The sequence below is a fragment of the Canis lupus genome, chromosome 3 (genome assembly GCF_011100685.1).
Source record: "Canis lupus familiaris isolate Mischka breed German Shepherd chromosome 3, alternate assembly UU_Cfam_GSD_1.0, whole genome shotgun sequence".
NCBI lineage: Eukaryota > Metazoa > Chordata > Mammalia > Carnivora > Canidae > Canis > Canis lupus.
This window is the reverse complement of record NC_049224.1, coordinates 53,118,578-53,140,891: the sequence shown is the minus strand read 5'-3', so window position 1 is coordinate 53,140,891 and position 22,314 is coordinate 53,118,578. Positions and strand designations below refer to the sequence as shown.

At 56.2% G+C, this 22,314-nt stretch overlaps 1 protein-coding gene and 1 long non-coding RNA gene across 5 annotated transcripts; one reads left to right on the top strand and one right to left on the bottom strand.

Annotated features, from left to right (window-relative positions):
- Positions 1-3,035: 3,035 nt before the first annotated feature.
- On the top strand, positions 3,036-22,125 carry KIF7 (kinesin family member 7). 4 transcript variants are annotated; one of them, XM_038532832.1, is made up of 19 exons: positions 3,036-3,134; positions 4,791-5,142; positions 6,775-6,975; positions 7,276-7,669; positions 7,841-8,390; positions 8,857-8,973; positions 9,483-9,710; positions 10,453-10,598; positions 10,963-11,078; positions 11,234-11,386; positions 12,763-12,965; positions 17,089-17,286; positions 17,621-17,746; positions 17,907-18,083; positions 19,009-19,224; positions 19,789-19,995; positions 20,666-20,864; positions 20,961-21,107; positions 21,317-22,125. In XM_038532832.1, exons 1-19 carry the CDS (start codon positions 3,057-3,059, stop codon positions 21,688-21,690), a joined length of 4,182 nt encoding a protein of 1,393 aa, XP_038388760.1. In that variant the 5' UTR covers positions 3,036-3,056; the 3' UTR covers positions 21,691-22,125. The 4 variants fall into 4 exon arrangements, with proteins under 4 accessions (XP_038388760.1, XP_038388762.1, XP_038388761.1 ...); XM_038532834.1 differs by having other exon boundaries at positions 10,450-10,598; positions 11,237-11,386; XM_038532833.1 differs by having other exon boundaries at positions 10,450-10,598; positions 17,910-18,083.
- LOC119871207 lies at positions 6,072-7,796 on the bottom strand. The gene is made up of 2 exons (XR_005357065.1): positions 7,247-7,796; positions 6,072-6,881 (listed from the first exon to the last, which is right to left on the bottom strand). It is a non-coding gene; the product is annotated as an uncharacterized LOC119871207 (long non-coding RNA).
- Positions 22,126-22,314: the final 189 nt, after the last annotated feature.

Below are 22,314 nucleotides of genomic sequence, written 5' to 3'. Positions count from 1 at the left end.
TGGTGCCACATTTCCCTTGGCAATGACCACAAGATGCAACTTAATTTCACAAATGTTACAATGTGGGAAAATGCAAGTCTCAGAACTGAGCAAGCATTTTTTTGATGTGGGGAGATAGACATTTCTACTAGGCTTTTTGGGTGGGGAGGGTCAGGACGGAGAGTGCAAAGCAGAGGTGACTGAAGACAAGACTCTGAGCTGAGGACAGGATGGCCTGGTATCTGGATGGGGGACTTGACTTCTAAAGGCATAAGATATCATCAAAGGGATGTTTTTTCTTCTTCTTCTTTTTTAAAGACTTTATTTATTTGAGAGAGAGAGAGAGAGAGAAAAGCACAAGCAGGGGGAGGGGCAGAGGGAGAAGCAGACTCCCCGCTGAGCATGGAGCCTAATGCAGGGCCCATCCCAGGCCCCTAGGATCATGACCTGAGCTGAAGGCAGATACTTAAGTGACACCCAGGTGCTCTAAGTGGACGCTTCCTTCCTTCCTCTCCAGATACATCCTACGTGGCACTCTATCACTTTGTGCCTACAATACAAAAACATGAGCCACAGTGATCCATATCCATATTTCTGCTAATGCAAAAAGGTTTTCCTTCCTTTCTTCTATAACTTTTACTGAAAACCTCTATTGAGTGATGGTGCTTGGCTGTGGGCCAAGGGAAAGAGACATGGGTAAATAGTGCACTCTCCTTTCAAGGACCTCTCAGTTTAGCAGGTAAAATGGGCAAGTGATAATATGTGTATAATATGCGTGTGTAACACACATGCAAGTGCTTGTGTATGGTAGGGCTGTGGTCTGAATGTTCGTGTCCCCCTGCAAGTTCGCAATTGAAATCCTAACCCTCAAGGTGATGATACTGAAGATGGGGCCTTTGGGAGGTGATTAGGTTGTGAGAGTGGAGCCCTTGTGGAAGGGGTCAGTGTCCTTATAGAAGAGACCTCAGGGAGCTAGCCTGTCTCTACCACATGAGCACGCTGTGGCCTGGGCCCTCTAGGGACACCCAGGAAGTGGGGCCTCATCTGACACTGAATCTTCCACGGCTGTGATCGTGGACTCCCCAGCCCTCAAAACTGAGAAATAAATGTTTGCTGTTTATAAGCTGCCCAGTCAGGGGATCCTTGGGTGGCGCAGCGGTTTGGCGCCTGCCTTTGGCCCAGGGCGCGATCCTGGAGACCCGGGATTGAATCCCACGTCGGGCTCCCTGCATGGAGCCTGCTTGTGTCTCTGCCTCTCTCTCTCTCTCTCTCTCTCTCTCTCTCTCTCTCACTGTGTGCCTATCATAAATAAATAAAAATTTAAAAAAATATATAAGCTGCCCAGTCTGGGCATCTGATATTTTATTATATCAGCCTGAATGGACTAAGATACATAGAGAATAAGAGTTGGAAGGGTACCCTCCAAGACACTGAGTATTCTTTTTTTTTAATTTTTTTTTATTTTTTATTTTATTTATTTATGATAGTCACACAGAGAGAGAGAGAGGCAAAGACACAGGCAGAGGGAGAAGCAGACTCCACGAACCGGGAGCCTGACGTGGGATTCCATCCCGGGTCTCCAGGATCGCGCCCCGGGCCAAAGGCAGGCGCCAAACCGCTGCGCCACCCAGGGATCCCCGTCACTGAGTATTCTTATTTGTCTCCTTCATACTTCATGCTTATTATTATTATTATTATTATTATTTTAAATTGGCCTGTGTTGCAAGGACAGGAAGGAGATCAGTGAAGAGGCTCTGCAGTGGCCCAGATGAGAGGTAGTGATGATTTGGGTGGCCAGGGTGTAGAGGAGAAAGCTTTGCCTGGACTGGAAGCTACGGAGGAGGGGAAAGTCAGGGCTCCTTGGCAGAAAGGATGAGAGGAGGAGACAAGGATGGCTGGAGTGCTGGGGTAGATGGCGGGAGGCAGTCCCTTGGTCAGCACCTTCCCTGGGTAGATTCAGAATGAACACCTCAGCAAGGGTCCCACTAGCTGTTCACCCAGAGTAACCTCCCAAACTGGAGAGGTTGGCTGAGAACTCTCCAAAAACCTCACCTCCCAGTGGCCTCTTTCCCGGGCACTGTGACACTGTGGCATCCAGGAACCTGAGGCTGGGTGGCGGTGCAGTCTACCAATGGACAGGTGGTTCCCCTGCTCACTCTAAACTGGGGGCTTCCAAGCCAGTGCTGGGGGGTGCCAGGCCTTGTCAGGGCCTGCCCTGGTGAGGCTCTCCCAGGGGCAGTCTCCAGCTTGTTCTCTGTCTGGCATGCCCGGTCCCTGGTGGCTTCATCCATCCACCCTCTATGTCACTTTGGGTCTTGGTGAAGAAGGGGCACAGCGAGGACTCCCTGGTGTGAGTGCAGGGGGTGCAGCCAGAGCCCCTTCACACAGGGTGGAGTGGGCCCCCAGCCCTACCTGGAAAATCTCCTGGGGGTTGGATCCTTCTCAGCTTTTTTAGAAGGGGTAGTGAAATCCGAGAAAAGCGGGATGGAAGCTTTCTGAGGTTGGGGAAGGGATAGCTTTGCTGAGGTCTGAGAGAGTGTAGGGAGGACTGCGATACCCGCGTAGCAATGACGGGAGGAGCGAAGGTCTGCACCCGAACGAATGAATTCACGAACAAATAGAAGCTTATCTTCAGTCCGCTGTTATTCAGAGTCTAGGGTTGGAGAAGCCAACCTCTCTCCTCGTGGAGCGAAAGTCTCCCAGTTAGTTTTCGTTTCCTCACCTGTTGCAACTTGCCTTAAGATTTAGGGGCCCCGCTCCAAGAGCAGGTGGGCTTCTCCAGCTCGGAGCATCCGGCGGCCTTGGCGTCCGCCGAGTCCCCAGCATTCTGCAAGTTGCGCTGGAATCCAGAGTGCGGCGCCTGCAGGCGGGGACGGCGCTGGGGGGCGCCCCCCGCCCCCGGCACCGTGGCCCCGCCCCCGGACGAGGCCCCGCCCCACGCCGCCCCTCCGCTCCCGGCCCCGCCCCGTCTGCGGACAGACTCCGCGGCGCCGCCCGGCTCCCGCCTCCGCCCTCGAGCGCCCGCGCGGGCGGGGGGGCGGGTGAGGGGCGGGATGTTTTGGGGGGCGGGGGTCCCGATGACGGCATCGGATCGCGCCGCGCGGAGGCTCGGCGCCCGACTGCACCGCGGGGGGACCGCGCTCCCACCCGAGCAGGTGGGTGCGGGCCGGGGAGCGGGGAGGTCGGGGACCGGGTGGGTGGGGGAGGCGCGCGCTCGCCGCCTCCCTGCGCAGGCCTGGGCGGGGTGGCAGTGGGAGCCGGCACCTGGGGAGCTCTGCGCCAGCACGAGGAGCCCCCCGCTGCTTGCATACCAGCCTCCTGGAGGCCCCTTTCCTGGGCGGCCGGGAGCACCCCGTTCCCTAAGTCGGGGGCCTGAGGCCAGCATCCCGGGCCTGGCGCGGAGCAGCGAGCGCCGACGCTGCGAGGGTCGGCTCCGCATCTGTAATCACTTTTCCAAACTCCCGGGAGCTCCGGTCTCGTGCCCGCCTCCTCCAGCGCCGACCGCAGCCGCGGGGCTGTCCCGGCGCCCGGGGTGCGCGGGGGCGCGGAGAAGCCGGGACCGCGCGGCGCTGAAGAGCTCAGGGTGCGGGGCGCGCGCAGGCGCCCACTGGATTGCGCGGTAGTTGCCGCCGTGTCCCCAGGGCCCCGCACACAGCAGGGACTGGGTGATCGAGTGAGGGAACGAACGAACCGTTACACCTGTAGAGAAAAGTTAAATAGTGACAAATAGAGTGCTGTGGGCCCGAAGGGGAGGGGGCCAGTGCGATAAGAGAAGGGGACTGGGAAAGCTTTTTGGGGTGCAGTTTCATCATCATTGTTGGACGGCTATTAAGCGTCCGACCTTGTGCTGGGCGCTGGAGATACAGCAGGAAGCGGGACCGCAGAGTCCCTGCCTCTCAGCCCCCTCTGCGACAGAGTGGCCCGTGGCTGGTGGGAGCACCTCTGGGCGCTGTGCGTGTGTAGTGGTGGGACACAGAACACAGGCGCTTCCCTGGCTCCCTGAGGAACACCCAGCAGGCCTCAGCCGGGAGAGATGGGAGTGTGTTGCAGAGAAAGGGGAGCCAAGGTGGGTGCAGGAAGTGAGTGTAGACAAGGTAGGCAGGGATGTTAAAGTTTTGAATATCAGGGGCAATGGGGAGCCTCTTTTAAGAGAGTTTAAGTGGGAGAGTGACGGGATTGCATTTGCAATTTTGAAAGATGCCCCTGGCTGCCCCATTGGACTGCACAGGGAGACCAAGAGCAGTGACAAAGCTGGTAAATGTCATCCTGTCAAGAGGCCCGTGGCAGGGGCCCGGGCTTCGGCAATAGTATGGGGAGAAGCAGGTGAACTTGATATTTAGGAGATAGAATTGGCAGATCTGGTGGTGGGAGCTTGATGGAAAGTCTTGAAGGATCTTTTTTGAAGAAGGTGGGGCAGGGGGATGTGAGGTGACAAAGGCAGAGATTATGGAGACCCCAGTAGGTCTTAGGGAAAGGAATTCCCTGGTGTGGTGGTGGTGGTGGTAGTGGGGTGTGTATGTGTTCTAGGAGATGGGGCCCCAGGGGAAGGGTATGACTGGAACACAGAAGCCCTTGGGAGTCAAGTGGAGGAGTTAGGGCCTTATTTTGCCAGTGATGGGAGCCATTGAATGTTACAGTGTAGGACTGTGTTGGCCTTTGCAGTATTTGGGCACCAGGGTCGCAAGGAGGACGTTCTCATCTCATCTCTCCAAGGTCAGGAGCCCCAGGATCTGGCTTCAGGTCACCTGCGGGCTGAGTCCTGCCCCTAGAGTACAGGGGGTGATGATAGGGGCCTCCTCCTCTCTTTGCAGGGCCAGGAGGAGCCCTCCTGCAACATGGGACTGGAGACCCAGAGGCTGCCAGGGGCCGAGGAGGCCCCCGTGAGGGTGGCCCTGAGAGTCCGTCCGCTGCTGCCCAAGGAGCTGCTGCACGGACACCAGAGCTGCCTGCGGGTGGAGCCCGAGCACAGCCGCATCACCCTGGGGCGAGACCGCCACTTTGGCTTCCACGTGGTGCTGGATGAGGACACCGGGCAGGAGGCGGTGTACCAGGCCTGTGTGCAGCCCCTCCTCGAGGCTTTCTTCGAGGGCTTCAATGCCACTGTCTTTGCCTACGGTCAGACTGGCTCTGGGAAGACATACACCATGGGGGAGGCCAGTGTGGGTGAGTGACCCTGCTTGAGGGCCCCGTGCCCGCATCGAGGGGACTCCGTGTCTCCTGAACTTCTGCCCCTGCCCTCTTGCTGCCATTCCCTGTTGAAGATAGGGGTGCTGGGGGGAGATTTCCTCATCAGATCTGCAGCCCAGGGTGGGACCAGCCATATCAGTGGGCTGACCAGGGGTAGGAAGGATGAGTCCTTGGATGTGGCAGGGGGTGCTTTTCAACTCTGTAGAAACGAGGTCGCACTGTGTGATTCTGGTGATCTCAGTGGGAAGAAAGGGAAGAGAAGTTGGCTTGTCTCTGGAGGTTGTCAGGATGGCTGCCAAGCGTCAGGAATCTGTGTTCTAGTCGTAGTTGGAATGGGGAGGGTCCAGGGAAAGCTGTGCTTTGGCTGATGCCTGGTGAGGGAACAGCCTCTTGGGAGAGATGCTTTGGGCCAGTTGGAGGGTCTGCCCCATTTTAAGTAGCACAGACTGCTTTCTCTTAGGTTATAAAGGTATGCGTGTTTCTCATGGCGAATTAGGAAAATACAGAAAAACACAAGCACAAAAGAAAACTTACTTGATAATTGCTTTTCAACAATCACCCTGTTAGCATTATAGTTTCTCTCTCTGAGGAAATTATTTTACCTTTAAGAAATGGGATTATATAAAAAAAATGGGATTATATTATACCCTTTTTTTATTATCCTGGGTTTTTTTTAAAAAAGATTTTATTTATTCATGAGAGACACAGAGAAAGAGGTAGAGACATGGGCAGAGGGAGGAGCAGGCTCCTCACAGGGGGCCTGATGTGGGACTCGCTCCCAGGTCCCCGGGATCACGTCCTAAGCCGAAGGCAGACGCTCAACCACTAAGCCATGCAGGCATCCCTATATCCTGTTTTTATTTTCTTAACAATATATCATAAACATTACTCTGTGTCACTAAATATACTTCAAGCCAGTTTTTTAATGATGGTTTGGTATTCCATTGTGCATATAAGATAGTTTATTTAACTGCATCCTCTATTGGGTCTTAGGATGGTTGCATTTTTTTGAAGTTATGAAGAGTGCTGCTCTGAATATCCTCTCATTACTTTTTTGGGTTACATTTAAGAAGTCTTTCCTTTTATTTATTTTTAAGATTTTATTTTAGAGAAAGCACATAAATAGGGGGAGGGGCAGAGGTAGAGGGAGAAGCAGCTCTCTGCTAAGCAGGGAGCCTAATGTGGGGCTCAATCCCAGGACCCTGGGATCATGACCTCAGCCAAAAGCAGATGCTTAACGAACTGAGCCACCCAGCTGCCCCTAGGAGGTCCTTTATATAACTGAGCATAGATTATAGCAATGAGCTCCCTGCCCCAGGGAGTAATCAAGCCAGGGGTATCTGATGATCTAGCAGGAATGTAGTGAAGGGGATGCTTACAATATGAAAGGGGTTGGTGGAATCTTGAGAGGTTGCTTCCAACTCTGAAATTCTATAAATCTGCCTGACCATCCTGGAGCATGGCCCGGCTCAGGCTACCCAGCCATCCTGGCCTCTGCTGCTACGTGCATGCTGGAGCTCCATCCTCCAGTTGCTGGCAGGGGCCTCGGGGCCTTGAGCCATGTCCGTCTGAAGGCATGGTGGCAGGAGCTCTGTGGTGTCTCCCTAGCTTCCCTTCATGAGGACGAGCAGGGCATCATCCCCCGGGCCATGGCTGAAGCCTTCAAGCTTATCGATGAGAATGACCTGCTTGACTGTCTGGTGCACGTGTCCTACCTGGAAGTGTATAAGGAGGAGTTCCGAGACCTGCTGGAGGTGGGCACTGCCAGCCGCGACATCCAGCTTCGGGAGGATGATCGGGGAAATGTTGGTGAGGAACTCTGGGGGCCCCACTGGCTGGGAGTGGGGCTGCAGCTGCTGAGGGGTGGCACTGGAAGGTTTTGCCTTCCTGTCTCCTGTCTCCGGTCTCCACTGAGTTCAGTATCGACTTCTGTGCCCAGCATGCAAGGCATTGAGGTGGGCCTGGGGCAGGCTGGAGCCAGGATGGGCAGGACCTCCCCCCCTCCCTCCATGGGCCCCTGGGTCGGGAATGCTGCAGAGATCCAGCCACTGGATCCTGGCCAGTCCCGAGTTGTCCCTACCCCGAGCTCACAGCCTTCCATGCCCGCAGTGCTGTGTGGCGTGAAGGAGGTGGACGTCGAGGGCCTGGACGAGGTGCTGAGTCTCCTGGAGATGGGCAACGCGGCGCGTCACACCGGGGCCACGCACCTCAACCGCCTGTCCAGCCGCTCCCACACTGTCTTCACCGTGACCCTGGAGCAGCGGGGCCGCGCCCCCAGCCGCATGCCCCGACCGGCCGCCGGCCAGCTGCTCGTCTCCAAGTTCCACTTCGTGGACCTGGCGGGCTCGGAGAGGGTGCTCAAGACGGGCAGCACGGGCGAGCGGCTCAAGGAGAGCATCCAGATCAACAGCAGCCTCCTGGCCTTGGGCAACGTCATCAGCGCCCTGGGCGACCCCCAGCGCCGCGGCAGCCACATCCCCTACCGGGACTCCAAGATCACCCGGTGAGGGTCCCCGGGCGGCCCACGGGAGCAGGGGCCCCTCTCGGGCCGCTGGGTGAGGGGAGGCCGGTAGGGGAGGGGTCCTGTGTGTTCCCGGGGCGCTGGCCCGCGGGCTGCGGCGGCAGGCGAGTCCAGGCGCCGGGGCTCCTGACGCACCCCACCTGGCGTCCTCAGGATCCTCAAAGACTCGCTGGGCGGCAACGCCAAGACGGTGATGATCGCCTGCGTCAGCCCCTCGTCCTCCGACTTCGACGAGACCCTCAACACCCTCAACTACGCCAGCCGCGCCCAGAACATCCGTAACCGCGCCACGGTCAACTGGCGGCCTGAGACCGAGCGCGCGCCCGAGGAGGTGGCGGCCGGTGCGCGGGGGCCCCCGCGGCACCGCTCGGAGACGCGCATCATCCACCGCGGCCGGCGCGCCCCCGGCCCCGCCCAGGCCCCCCCTGCCGCTGTCGCCGCCGCCGCCGCCGCCCGCCTGGGCGCCGAGTGCGCGCGCTACCGGGCCCGCACCGACGCCGCCTACAGCCTCCTGCGCGAGCTGCAGGCCGAGCCCGGGCTGCCCGGCGCCGCCGTCCGCAAAGTGCGCGACTGGCTGTGCGCCGTGGAGGGCGAGCGCAGCGCCCTGAGCTCCGCCTCTGGGCCGGACAGCGGCATCGAGAGCGCTTCCGCCGAGGAGCCGGCCACGCAGGGGCCCGGCGGGCCGAAGGTGGCCAAAGGCCAGGTGTGGCCCGCGGGAGGGAGGGAGCGGGGAAGGAAAGGGTTCTCGTCCAGCCGGCGGTACCCCTGCCCCCGCTCCACATTCCTGATTCAGAGGCACTTCTGCCAGTGACCTTGATCACACTCTGTACCTGTCCATCCCCGAGCCTCAGGGTCTCCATCTGTGAAATGGGGATTACGCTAGTATCTACCTTCTGGGCTCCCGGGGCTGTTGTAAGGGCCGAAGGTGTACCAGGTACCCCACCCAGCACGTTAGTGGAGTCTCGGATTCCTACTAAGAGTGGTGATATTGTTAATAACAGTACGATTAATGACCTGAGGTGGCCCAAATAGCTTGCAGAGGGGATCGTAGGTGAGGTGGGCTCTGGAGCCCCAATTGCAGGCGGAGCTAAGGGCAGAGCAGCAAGCTGGGGTGTCCCAGAGACAGGCAGTCTTGTCCTGCCCCTGAAACCTCTTTCCTTGCTCCATAGGATGAGGAAGGGGCACTGCAGCTGCTTGCCCTGCAGAGCCAGGTGGCCCGGCTGGAGGAGGAGAACCGAGACTTTCTGGCTGCGCTGGAGGACGCCATGGAACAGTACAAACTACAGGTGTTTGGCGGGGGAGGCTTCCTTGAGGTGAAGTTTCCCGAGGAGAAGAGGGAGTTAGCCAGGGCACGCTTCTGACAGGGTAGGCAGAGATGGGGGAGGCACAGCTGAGCACCCGTGTGGAGGTGAGGAACTGAACGGTGCAGTGACTGGGGGGGATCCCAGTGAAGGGGGGTGAGAGGTGGGGCTGGAGGGGCTGGGATGGGTCCCTGGAATCAGGCCCTTTTGTCCCAGGTAACTGAGTCAGCGTTTCCCCGGGCGCCCTCTGGCGGCAGTCATTGGCCTGTGACTCGCAGGGAGGGATAGGACCTAACGGGGTGGGGTGAGAGCTAGGTCTGTAGGGGTGTGTGTGTCCGTGTGTGTTTCGGGGGGAAGGAGACCAAGAGGTGGTCAGAGATGTTTGGCCCTTCTGAGTTTTGGCTCAGGGACGGGGGGTGGCCTCCTCTGCCTGTCGGCATCCCTGCACCCTCCCCATCCAGCATCTCCCTTTAGCACCTGAACTTGTCTTGCAGAGCGACCGGCTGCGTGAGCAACAGCAGGAGATGGCAGAGCTGCGGCTGCGGCTAGAACTGGTGCGGCCTGGCTGGGGGACCCCAGGGCTCCTGCAGGGCCTGCCTCCCGGGTCCTTTGTGCCCCGGCCTCACACAGCCCCCCTGGGGGGTGCTCACAGTCATGCACTGGGTGTCGTGCTCCCTGCCTGCCTTCCTGGAGATGATGTTGGCCCCGAGAATTGGGGAGAGGTGAGGAGGTAGCAAGGCTGGGTGTCTGTTGAATTAGACAGGCTCAGGCAGGGGAAAGCAGTGTTGGGGAATGTGCTCCTCACTCCAGGCTTTCCTAGGACCGGCTGTGAGGAAAGGCCAAAATTTGGGTGACTCTCTAGGGCTGCTGAGAAGGATCTGGTGCCATTGGGCATCCCTGGGCTGGCTGGAGATTGACTGTGGAGTGAGGAGGTTACAAACGGGCTTCTGACTTCCAGCACTGGATGGGAAGCTTACGTACCTCCAGAGATGTGGAGCTTAGCACCTCTGAGGTCACCCCTTCTGTCTTTGCAAGTTTACTTTTCCATGAGCCCTAATTTCCCTGAGCCTGGCTGCCTACTCACTTGGGACCTTTTGGACAAATGCTGCTCCTGCATCTTCCTGAAAGCGCTGGGTCATCTCAGCTGTAAAAGCCTGAGGCACGGAGGAGAGGGAGGGCTTGAGTTTGGCAGGAGTCTGTCATACACACACCACCTGGGCAAGGTGTTGGTGAGATAAGACTTGGGTGCAGATGATCTGTATACAAAGACAGAGCAGATTGTCACCTGGGGAGTCCCAGGTGCTGTGGGGCAGAGGGGAGGGGTGGAGGGGGGCAGGGAGGAAGCTCCTGCTCTACCCTGGGATTGGCAGGGTTTGGTCCGCAGCAAAGACTGGTGTTGGGAAATGATTGATGGAGGGCCCCCTAGAGGCTTCCTGTCTTGAAGCCCTGGCACTCCCCTAGCAGGTGACAAATGGCAAAGAGGCTGGAGCCAAGTTGCTGGCGGAGGTAGACAGGCCAGGAAGCGGCTCTTCAGCTGCATCGGAGGAGGAGGAGGAGCAGGAGGAGGAGCAGGAGGAACAGCTGCCTCAGCGGAACCTGCAGCTGCGCAGGTGAGTGGGACCAGCTGCCCACCTGACCAGAACCACCACAGGCCCAGGCAGGGCTGGAGAAGGGTCCTGCTGTGGTCTCAGGGTGCCCTCACCTATGTTGCTTCCCTAGCTGCGAAGAACAGATGGGGGTGGTGGACTTGGGACCAAGAGTTCTCACTGGGGTGAATGTGCTGCTGGGTGGGCCTGGGCTTCCCGGTCCTCAGCCTTCAAGGTGGCCCTCGGTGCCCCCAACATCCCAGTGCCCCTGAGACTCAGCCCCCTGGCTTCTGTCCTGCTGGACTGACACTCTGGGATTCCACTGACCCAGTGGCTTCACTGCCTTCCTCTGGCTGGGAAGCGTATGACTCCTGCTTCTGTCTTCCAGAAATGGCATCAACAAATGGAGCCAAAGGGAGGGGGCCTGCCCGGGGAGTCCACTCGACAGGAAGGGCCCAGAGCTTCACCTTGAGGAACTGGGTGCAGCCATCCCAGGGCCCAGAGGTGAGCTGGGTCGGGCGCAGAGACCCTCCCCTCCACCGTCCTGGACTGGCCATCCTGGACAGTCCACACATCACCCCTGGCTGCCCCTTCCCTCGCCCGCCTCCCCCACTGTCAGCTGGGGCAGCAGCCTTGACAGTGCAGTGTGCTTGTTACAGTAGTTGGTGGGAGCAAGGCTCCGGCTCGACCCCGTCAGACCCCAGCTGCCATGGCCTCTGAGTGGCGGCTGGCCCAGGCCCAACAGAAAATCCGGGAACTGTCCATCAACATTCGCATGAAGGAGGAGCTCATTGGCGAGCTGGTCCGCACAGGTGAGGTGCTGGTCTGTCAGGTGGGCCTCCCACCGGACGGTCGTTTAGGTTTGGTAACCAGCTCAGCTTCTTCCAGCTGTGTGGCCTTGAGCAGGTAGGACAGCTCCTCTGGGACTCAAGTTTTCTCATCTCTAAAGTGGGGATAGTAATCGTACCTGTTTCAAGGGTTGTTGAAGTGAATTCAGCTGAAGTAAGTAATTAGACTGGTTCTCAGGAAGCATTACCTAGCATTATTAGTTGCATTTATCAGTTGCCTGCTGTGTGAGGCACCGTGGTGCTCACACTCTCTTGGTTTTCGGGAGCAAATAATGTCCCCAAATCATGTTGTGTCTGCCGCTGTGATGCATATAAACACGACATTTTATTTATTTATTCATGAGAGCGAGGCACAGACACAGGCAGAGGGAGAGACAGGTTCCATGCAGGGAGCCCGACATGGGACTTGATCCTTGGACTCCAGGATCACGCCCTGGGCCGAAGGCCGCGCTAAACGCTGAGCCACCTGGGCTGCCTTGGTGATGCATGTAAAGGGGCTGGGAGAGATTTGAGGTAGTGGCCAGCTGAGCCTTTTTATTTTAGTAGGTAAGTTTATTACAAAATGCATTGTAAAAAAAAATGCATTGTGAAAACTTTCAAACCCGTGAGGAAAGGCTGGTAAAGCTCTCACACCTGTCACGCAGATTTCACATTACAATGTCTTGCCCTGCATTCATCTCTCTTTTTCCCTTTGCTGAAGCGTTCTGATGCAAATCCCGGGCATCTTGTCATTTCGCCCCCATACCTTTTGCTGCGCCTCTTTTTGGACACTTTAACCAAAATACCATGAGTGCATCTAACAACACTTAATGTCACCCCGATGCCCAGAGCACAGACCTGTCCCCTCGGTTCCTCGGCAGCTGGTTTGCTAGAACCTAGCTCCACATGTGTTCCACACACTGTTTGCTTGTTAGGCCTCTAAAGTCTCCCTTCCAGTACTTTCTCCCAGTCCTGAGGAATGTCTCACAGCCTCCCCACCCCCACCCTGCCATGTTCTGGGTCTGCCTATTTGCTCCCTGGGGTGTTATTCAACTTGTCCTCTGTCCTCAGATTTCCTGCAAATGGAAGTTAGTTCTAGAGGCTTAATTCTATGGAGGCCCAAGCTAGGTCTTTGCTAGTATGTATTAGATAAAAATAAAGGCAGCGGAACCCATAATTTCCCTGGGACACTGTGACGGATGAGGCTAATTTGAAAAGCAAGTGATTTAAAGGAAAATACGTTCAGTAACTTGTGGTACTGGTACCGTCTTGCAGGTGGCCACCTCAGGAGTGGGGGGTGAAAGGATCGTCCTCCCGGCGGGAGGGGCCTCCTGTGCTGATGAAGCCCCCATCCCCTCCAGGGAAGGCAGCCCAGGCCTTGAACCGCCAGCATAGCCAGCACATCCGGGAGCTGGAGCAGGAGGCAGAACGTGTGCGGGCCGAGCTGAGTGAAAGCCAGAGACAGCTGCGGGAGCTCGAGGGCAAAGAGCCTCAGGACCCTGGCGAGCGGTCCCAGCTCCAGGAGTTCCGCCAGCGCGTGGCTGCCGCCCAGAGCCAGGTGCAGGTCAGTGTTGGGAGTCCCGGGATCCAGACACGTGGGTCCTGGGGCCCAAGTTCACTGGGACCTATGGATGCTCAGGCCCTGGTGCCCCAGCCCCTGGCTGGTTTGGCGGCCTCGCAGGGTGAGGCTGGGGTGACAAAGAAGTCCGCAGCGCTGGGAGTCGGCTCAGCTTTAAACACAGCAGAGGCAGGGAGGCCAGTCCTGCCTGGAGACCAGGGGTGGGTAGGCGGGTATGAAAACAGGCTACCTCTTATTCATGCAACCATCGTCTCCCAGTTCCGTGGCCACCTGCCTCTCCATTCCATCTTCCCTCTTTCTACCCACCAGTCCATATGTCTGTCTCATCCATACCCCATTTCATTTAATTGGTTCCTAACTCCCCTCTGGAGTTTCCCAGGTGTAACCTGAACTGGGTCCCCACACTTGGAGGTCAGGGAGAAATGGAAGAAAGAGACAGCCACTCCAATGAGGAAAGTGGCAGGTTTACTAAGCAATGGAACTCGTCCTGGGTGCCCCTTTCCACAGGCACCTCTCTGAGCCATCATCAAGGGGTTTTGATTCACTTGAAGGTGGCTCCTTTGGTGGCGCTCTGGATGCCACAGCAACAACACAGGCACATGTCCGAGAGAATACAGATTGAGACACGGATTCCAAAATCAGTGATCACTTTTTCTAAGAGCCCCGTGATCCGAACCACTGGTTTATTAACTCCCCCAGGCTGGGGATTGGATCACCCAGGGTGTTGTTCACTTCTGTTCTTATGTGATTTAATAAAGATCATGCATTAGCAGACTCAGCCAGGGGACACACCACATTCTGTTTGGATAATTTCACCGGTGCCTCCTTGTGGAGCAATCATGTCCAAGGCCGTCCGTCCTATTTTGGAGGATAGCTATTCTCATCAGAGACATTTCAGTGTTCTCAATAAGGATAGACTTTGTTGGCTATTATCGAAGGCTTGCTGGATGAATTTAGGAAGGGCTTCCATGTGTGCTGTAACCTCCAGGCCATGGAGGGAACCAAGATGGTGGCCACATGATCATACTATTGGAAAATGGTGTCCACCTGGCCTCAGGGAGAGGCAGGTTGGCAGCTTTAGGAAATTGACCTGGTTGTGCATACCACACATGTTGGCTGGTGGAGGCAGCGCTGTCAGGCGTGTAAAGATGGACTGGGGTGGGATATGCCCACCCCTGCTGCCTTCCCTGGCTCAATGGTATGTATTCCATTCCACAAATAGTAAATTTCAGCTGGTCCAGCTTGTAGCAGGACAACAGAATCCCAGTGGAGGGACGCCTAGGTGGCTCAGTGGTTGAGCATCTGCGTTTGGCTCAGGTTGTGATCCCAGGGTCTTGGGATCGAGTCCTGCAGAGAGCCTGCTTCTCCCTTTGCCTTTGAAAGAGAGGTCTCTGCCTCTCTCTTTCTCTCTCATGAATAAGTATTAAAAAAAAAAAAAAAGCCAGTGGAGATTGGATGGTTCCCTCTCACTTGGGGGTGTGAAGTCTCCCACCATCCTGATGGGACATCCCATGGCATGTTCTGGTAGGTAATCCCTTTCCTGGGCATGATAGAGGGGCTTGGTGTTCTCAGCAGCATAGCATATTGTTCCATGGTAAGACTTGGGACAATGGCTGTTTCCCATGTCTTGCATATCCTCATGGGATTGGGTGCCTTGGCAGGGGTCCCCAGTCTGGCATATGGGGCAAATGGCCCTACTGGTTGATCATTCAAATGTATTGAAGCCTGGGGCAGTACTTTAGTCCACTCAGCCAGACTGGTTTTATCTGCTAATAATTTAATCTTTTTGTATGGTTGGTTTTGATTTTTTTACTCAACTGTAGTTGACACGGGGTTACATTAGTTTCGGGTGTACAACACAGTGATTTGACAAGTCTGTATGTTTTGCTGTGCTCACCATAGGTGCAGCTACCAACTGTCACCACACGGTGCTGTTACAATACCACTATGTTCCTATGCTATGCCTTTCATCCCCATGATATATTCATTCCGTAGCTGGAAACCTGGACCTCCCACGCCCCTTCACCCATTTTGCCCACCCCACCAACTATGAGTTTTTTCTCTGTATTTCTGGGTCTCTTTGCTGTTTGTTCATTTGTTTTTCAGATTCCACATATAGGCAAAATCATATTGTATCTTTCTCTTACTTCACTTAACACAATACTCTGGGTCCATCCATATGGTTGCAAATGGCAAGATCTCATTCTTTTTTACGGCCGAATGATAGTCATTGTGTTGTAAAGACCACATCTTTATCCATCCATTTATCAGTGGACACTTGGGCTGCTTTCATGACTTGGCTCTAATGCTGCAATAGGGGCACCTGGGTGGCTCAGTCAGTTGAGTGTGCTTCGGCTCAGGTCATGGTCCTGGGTCTTGGAATTGAGTCTCATGTCGAGCTCCCTGCTCATCAGAGAGTCTGCTTCTTCCTCTCCCTCTGCCTCTCCCTGCCTGCTTGTCCTTTCTCTCTTTCAATCTCTCTCAAGTAAATCTTTAAAAAATAATAGTAATCCTGCAATAAACATAGGGGTGCTTATATCCTTTTGAATTAGTGTTTTCGTTTTTTTTATTTTTTAAGATTTTATTTATCTATTTATGAGAAACAGAGAGAGAGAGAGGCAGAGACACAGGCAGAGGGAGAAGCAGGCTCCATGAAGGGAGCCGGATGTGGGACTTGATCCTGGGACTCCAGGATCACACCCTGGGCTCAAGGTGGCGCTAAACCACTGAGCCACCCGGGGATCCCCACATTTTCATTTTCTTTAGGTAAATACCCAGTAGTGTGATTATTGGATCATATGGCATTTCTATTTTTAATTTTTTGAGGACCCTCCATACTGTCTTCCATAGTGGCTGCACTGATTTGCGTTCCCAGCAACAGTTCCTTTTCGCTGCTCCTATCCTCACCAACACTTGTTACTTCTTGTCTTTTTATTCTAGCCATTCTGATAGCTATGAAGTAACCCGTCATTGTGATTTTGATTTGCTTTTCCCTAGTGATAAGTAATGTTGAGGATCTTTTCATGTGTGTGTTGGCCATTTGCAGGTCTTCTCCCCATTTTTAATTGGATTATTTGTCTTTTTGCTGTTGAGTTGTGTAAGTTCTTCATATATTTTAGATACTAACCCCTTATCAGATATGTCATTTGCAAATATCTTCTGTTCAGTAGGTTGGTTTTTAGTTTTGTTTATTGTTTTCTTTGCTGTGCAGAAGCTTTTGATTTTGATGAAGTCCCAATAGTTTATTTTTGTTTCCCCTTCCTCAGAAGACAGATCTACAAAGATATTGGTATAGCTGGTGTTAGAGAAGTTACTGTCTATACTCTTTTCTAGGATTTTTATGGTTTCTTGTTTCATGTTTAGGTTCTTAATCCATTTTGAGTTTATTTTTGTGTATGGTATAAGAGAGTGGTCCAGTTTCATTCTTCTGCATGTGGCTGTCCAGCTCCACATCCCATCTCAAGGGTGGGTCCTTGGAGCCACCTCTGGGAGCAGGAAAAGCAAGTGGAACCCATGATCCAAGGCCTGAGAAGGGGTGAGGTGCCCCAATCACCCCAATCCAGTTCATGGGTTAGCCAGTGGTCACATCTCTCAGTGACATTCCCCAACACATTTACCCTTATATGATCCCATCCATCTCACCACCCACCTTTCCATCCATCCATACAGCTGTCAATCCTTCATTCCTTCCTTCCTTTTCTCAGTTCAGGTGTCTGAGAGACACTTCAGTAGAATGATTGAGAGTGTGGGCTCTGGAACCTGAGTGTTTGGGTGTGAATCCCAGCTCTGCTATTTACTAGCTCTGGGTCCTTGGTCAAGTTTCCTGACCTGTCTGTGCCTCAGTTTCTTAATCTGCAAAGTAGGGATAATGCTAATCCTATTTTTTCATAAGACAGTCAGGATCCCTTGATACACACAGAGCACCTGGTGTGTGGCTGGTACATAGGAAATGTCAGACTAGCCACCATCACTAGCCTTCTGACATTAGCCAGTGGCCTGTGTCCCCTTCTGTCTGCCCCTCTATCTGTTCTCCTTCTTTGGTCCTGCCCACCCTGGCTGTGTCAGTGTGGTGACAGCTCTTGACCCAGCAGAGGCTGTGTTGGTCCAGGTGCTGAAGGAGAAGAAGCAGGCGACAGAGCGACTGGTGTCGCTGTCCGCCCAGAGCGAGAAGCGCCTGCAGGAGCTCGAGAGGCACGTGCAGCTCATGCGGCAGCAGCAGGGGCAGCTGCAGAAGCGGCTTCGTGAGGAGACGGAGCAGAAGCGGCGCCTGGAGACAGAGATGACGAAGCGGCAGCACCGCGTCAAGGTCAGGCTGGGACTGGGGTGCAGGTGTCTGGGCAAGAGGCCGGCTTGGGGCACAGCAGGGTGGGGGGTGGGCCAGCACTGCATCACAGCCCCCCGACTTGTGGCTGTGTGACCTCATAAACAGGTCACTTGGCCTCCCGGGGTGTGTTCTTCTACCTGGAAAAGGGGAGGGCCGGGGGTCCCAGGGGCAAGCTGTGCCTACTGACTGGCGTCTCGCAGGAGCCAGGCCAGTGTGTGCTGCTGCTGGTCCCGGAGATGCAGGGCGGCGAGGCCATCTCCAGGGGGGCTCTGTGGACCACAGGCAGTTCTGAGCTGCTCGCCTGGTGCCTCCCCAGGAACTGGAGCGGAGGCACGAGCAGCAGCAGAAGATCCTGAAGATCAAAACGGAAGAGATCGCGGCATTCCAGAGGAAGCGGCGCAGCGGCAGCAATGGCTCCGTGGTCAGCCTGGAGCAGCAGCAGGTGGGGTCCGGGCTGGGCCTGCATCCCTGGGAGCACCCGCAGCCCTCCGGGTTGCCAGAGGCCCCTGGGGCTCAGCTGGCAGGTTCGCTGTTCTCCCCCTCGGACCCTTGGCCCAGGGTGAGAGCTGAGTTCCCTCCCTGCCTCCCCCACCCTCCCCCAGAAGATCGAGGAACAGAAGAAGTGGCTAGATCAAGAGATGGAGAAAGTCCTCCAGCAGCGGCGGGCCCTGGAGGAGCTGGGGGAGGAGCTCCACAAGCGGGAGGCTATCCTGGCCAAGAAGGAGGCACTGATGCAAGAAAAGACGGGGCTGGAGAGCAAGCGCCTACGGTCCAGCCAGGTGAGGTCCTGCCAGGAGAAACCTGTCAGCTGGGTTTCTGCCAGTTGAGGTTCCTCCAAGTGAGATTCCATTAGGTGGGTCCTTCCACTTGAGGTCACTCCAGACAATAACCCTGCCAGGTGAGGTCTAGGCAGGTGAGGTTCTTCTGGGTGATGTCCCACGTAATGGCCATGTAAGCTGCAGCTGTGTGAAGCTCGGTCCTACAGGGCTTACATCACCTTAGGGTGTTTATGATGCAGGTTCTGATGTGCAGCTATGCAGGCAGAACAAGGAATAGCAGGTGTAGACAGGAGGGCTGACCATGGAGCACTGGCACTCAGTGGTGCTGGAGGCAGACAGACCTAGGCACGTGGCCTGGTCACCTCCGTCCACCCTGCATCATTGCTTCTTAAATAAGGAGCTTCTCAGCCAGTTGCCTCTTCAGTCAAATGGAGTCAGTGTTGCCGTGCAGATGAGAAGGGGGTATGTCAAACACAAAGCCCAGGGCGGGGCCAGGAGCAGGTGCCTGGCTAGGTCCCTGCAGGGGTCCAGCCCCACTGCTGCTGCCATTCTAGAACACTTGAGTCCAAGGGGCTTCAGGGTGCTGCTGGATTGTCTGGAACTTCCCTTTGCCCTCAGAGCCCTCTCTTCCTCCCACATCGGGCTCCTGGAAGGGCCTGCTCTGCTTCCAGCTGGGTCTCCCCCATTTTGCCAGGAGTGCCTTTTCATGTGCTCGTCTTGTGTCCTTCCAGGCCATCCATGGGGGCCCCTCCTCAGAGGCTCCGGTCCCTTGGGCCCCACTCCCTCAGCTTCCGCAGGCCTCCCCGCTGAGCAGCGCTCCTGGATCTTAGGGCTTGAGGGAAGGGCATCATCCCAGGGTGGGGTGAGGTAGTATCGCTGCCATAACTCCTGCTCCCTCCTTGACCCCTGGCGGGGCTGCCCCCAGGCCCTCAGCGAGGACATCGTGCGTGTGTCCAGCCGGCTGGAGCACCTGGAGAAGGAGCTGTCGGAGAAGAGCGGGCAGCTGCGGCAGGGCAGCGCCCAGAGCCAGCAGCGGCTCCGTGGCGAGATCGATGCCCTGCGCCAGGAGAAGGACTCGCTGCTGAAGCAGCGCCTGGACATTGACAGCAAGCTGCGGCGGGGCAGCCTGCTATCACCCGAGGTGAGCCCCGTGGCTGGCCTCCCCCCAGCCTGGTGCCGGGCCCTGCTGCTTCCCGAATGTGCTTTTTCCGCAGGTGAGACTCAGAGAGGGGGGCGGCTCCCAGGGTTGCTGGCCTGGCCCTGTCGTCAGCTCTGGGACACACAGGCTGGGCCCTGGGTGTCAATCCATGTGTTACATGCCTGGGCTCGTGTGGGAATGAGTGTCGGCAGCAGGGAGAGCTTTGTTGCTATAAACTCGGCCCCGCGGACCCTCTGTGCTCGGAAGCAGTCTCCCCATGCTTCCCTTGGGCAAAGGGTCTTCTGTGCTTCCTGCTAGAGATCATGTGAGGCGGTGCACTGCAGAAAGTAGCCTCCCAGAGCCCTGGCCTCCCCCTGGAGTTGGGGCTGTAATGGAAGCTTCCTGTCCCTGCTGTGCTGACTGCGTGCTCAGGACGAGGGGACATGACATCTCCCTTGTGGCTACAAGCTGTTGCTGTCTGCCCTGGGCTGTGTGTGTGTCGTTCAGCCACTGGGTGCGTGTGGTAGAAGCCGGGCCTCCCCCTCAACGCATGCCCCTGTCCTGCAGGAGGAACGGACGCTATTCCAGCTGGATGAGGCCATCGAGGCCCTGGACGCTGCCATCGAGTATAAGAACGAGGCCATCACATGCCGCCAGCGGGTGCTGCGGGCCTCAGCCTCCTTGCTTTCCCAGTGTGAGATGAATCTCATGGCCAAGCTCAGCTACCTCTCATCCTCAGAGACCAGAGCTCTGCTTTGCAAGTATTTTGACAAGGTGGGTCTGCGGCCCCAAACCCCCTGCCACCGCCTTCTGGCCTTCAGATGAGGGTGGGTTTGATGAAAGCTGCAGAGGCAGCTCCATTTCCTCCCAGGCTAACTCCAGGCCACCTTGGACTCTACTTTCTAAAACCTGCCTTAGTGAAACTAAGAGCCAGTACTCTCCCCGACCACCTTCCCCTGCTTGGCCCCTCCAGTGGACCCGGATCAGTGATTCTTATCAGGGAGGTTTTGCCCCCAGGGGTCCAGAGATGCTTCTGGTCATCACAGTAGTGGGGGGTAGAGACCAGGGATGCTGTCAGACCCCCACAACCACAGTTCTCTGCCAACAATGTCACTGGTGCCAAGGTTGAGATATCCTGGCCTCAGTGAGATCCCACAGCTTGAGGCTCTGCCTGGGAGCCTAGGAGCACCTGAAGAGGAAGGAGATTGAGACAGGGAGAGAAAGTAAGCTTCATCTTGAGAGCTGACTCTTGTCATCAGGAAGTCACCAGCTGGGACACTGTTGAGGTGTCTGAGGCCAAGTCTTGGCTCAGTGGAACACCCTGGCAATTTCTTAGAGACATCTGCCCCGGGGGGCAATGGTGGCAAGTTGGCCGAATACCTGCTGTCCCTGGTCGGCAAAGGGAGCCAGAGCTCGGGGCTAAGTGTGTCTGGGTTCGGGACAGGTAGTAACACTCCGAGAGGAGCAGCACCAGCAGCAGATTGCCTTCTCGGAGCTGGAGATGCAGCTGGAGGAGCAGCAGAGGCTGGTCTACTGGCTGGAGGTGGCTCTGGAGCGGCAGCGCCTGGAGATGGACCGCCAGCTGACCCTGCAGCAGAAGGAGCACGAGCAGAACATCCAGCTCCTTCTCCAGCAGAGTCGAGGTGAGGCACCCCAGGCCCCACACACTCCCTGGGCCCAGCTCCTGGCCACCCACCCGCCCACAGCCTCCCACCACCTCCTCGGTCTCTGCCCTCCAGATCACCTTGGTGAGGGGTTAGCAGACAGCAAGAGGCAATATGAGACCAGGATTCAAGCTCTGGAGAAGGAACTGGGCCGCCACATGTGGATGAACCAGGAACTGAAACAGAAACTCAGCAGTTGGAATGCTGCAGGCCTCAGCAGGGGTAATTCTCACCTGAGTCTGTGAGCTGGGCCACGTTTTGCCCTGCCCTGTAGTGTCAGGCTTCCCTCCCTGGGGGAAGCTTTGAAACTGTGCGAACTCCAGCTCTTCCCAGGGCAGTTCACACATGGCTTCCTGGGCTGGGGCCTGGAGAAGTGGGGCTGCCCTGGAAGGCACTGCCTCCGCCTCTGATGAGCGCATCCTTTCTCCCAGTGACAGGTGGGGAGAAGAGGACCCTGTGCCTGGAGAACAGACCACCCCCTGGAACTGAGGAGGAGCTCCCTGCTGGCCCTGAGCTGCTCTGGCAGCAGCCTCTGCCCGACAGCGTCCCCCGTGCCCGGGATGAGGTGCGGGATGTGGTCCGGGCCCCGCTGCCACTGACGTGGAAACGCTCGAGCCTGTGCGGTGAGGAGCCTGGCTCTCTGGAGGAGCTGCGGCCTCGGGAGGCCACTGAGCCCCTGGTGGGACGGGTGCTACCTGGGGGTGAGCTGGGGCTGCCCTGGAACTTCGGGCCCTTGGCCACACCCCGGCGGGACTTGCGCCGAGGCAGCCCAGGGATGATTGACGTCAGGAAGAACCCCCTGTAGGCTCATGGGCAGAACCCACCCCAGAGGGACACTCCAGGCCTGCAGCAAGGTCCAGCTGCCTGCCTTTGCTTCTGGGAAGGGCAGTCTTTACCTCCCACTGCAGATCCAGGTCCTGATCTTGACACAATTGGAGTCAGCAAATTTGGACTACAGCCCAATGAATTCAACTCAATTTTTTAAAAAATATGCTAAGTCCTGCCCCCCACTTCCTTTGAGCTTTGGTACCAGATTGCCATCTTTTGGCTTGAGAGTGTGCAAAAGGCAGTTCTGGTCTCAAGACTGTGTGGCTGTGGTTCAGCCAGTGCTGGACACAGAACAATTAGTGACAACAGGGTTGTGTGTTAAATGGTCTTGTTTTTATGGTGGGAAGCTTTGTGTATTTTTAGAATTTTGTAAAACCATTTTATAATAAATGAGAATCTCTGAAGGAAGAAATGGGAGTTTTGACTTGGTCTGATGTACAAGCCAAGAGAATCAGATTGGAGGACATGTTGGGCTTGAAAGCTTTTCAGAGTTCCTGAGACAGGCCTAATTAAGAAGCCCTAGTCCTGCCCCTGGCCAAGACTGCCAACAAGCGGTTCCCCAGGACCCTCCTGGCTGCTCCATGACACAGGCATCTCCCCG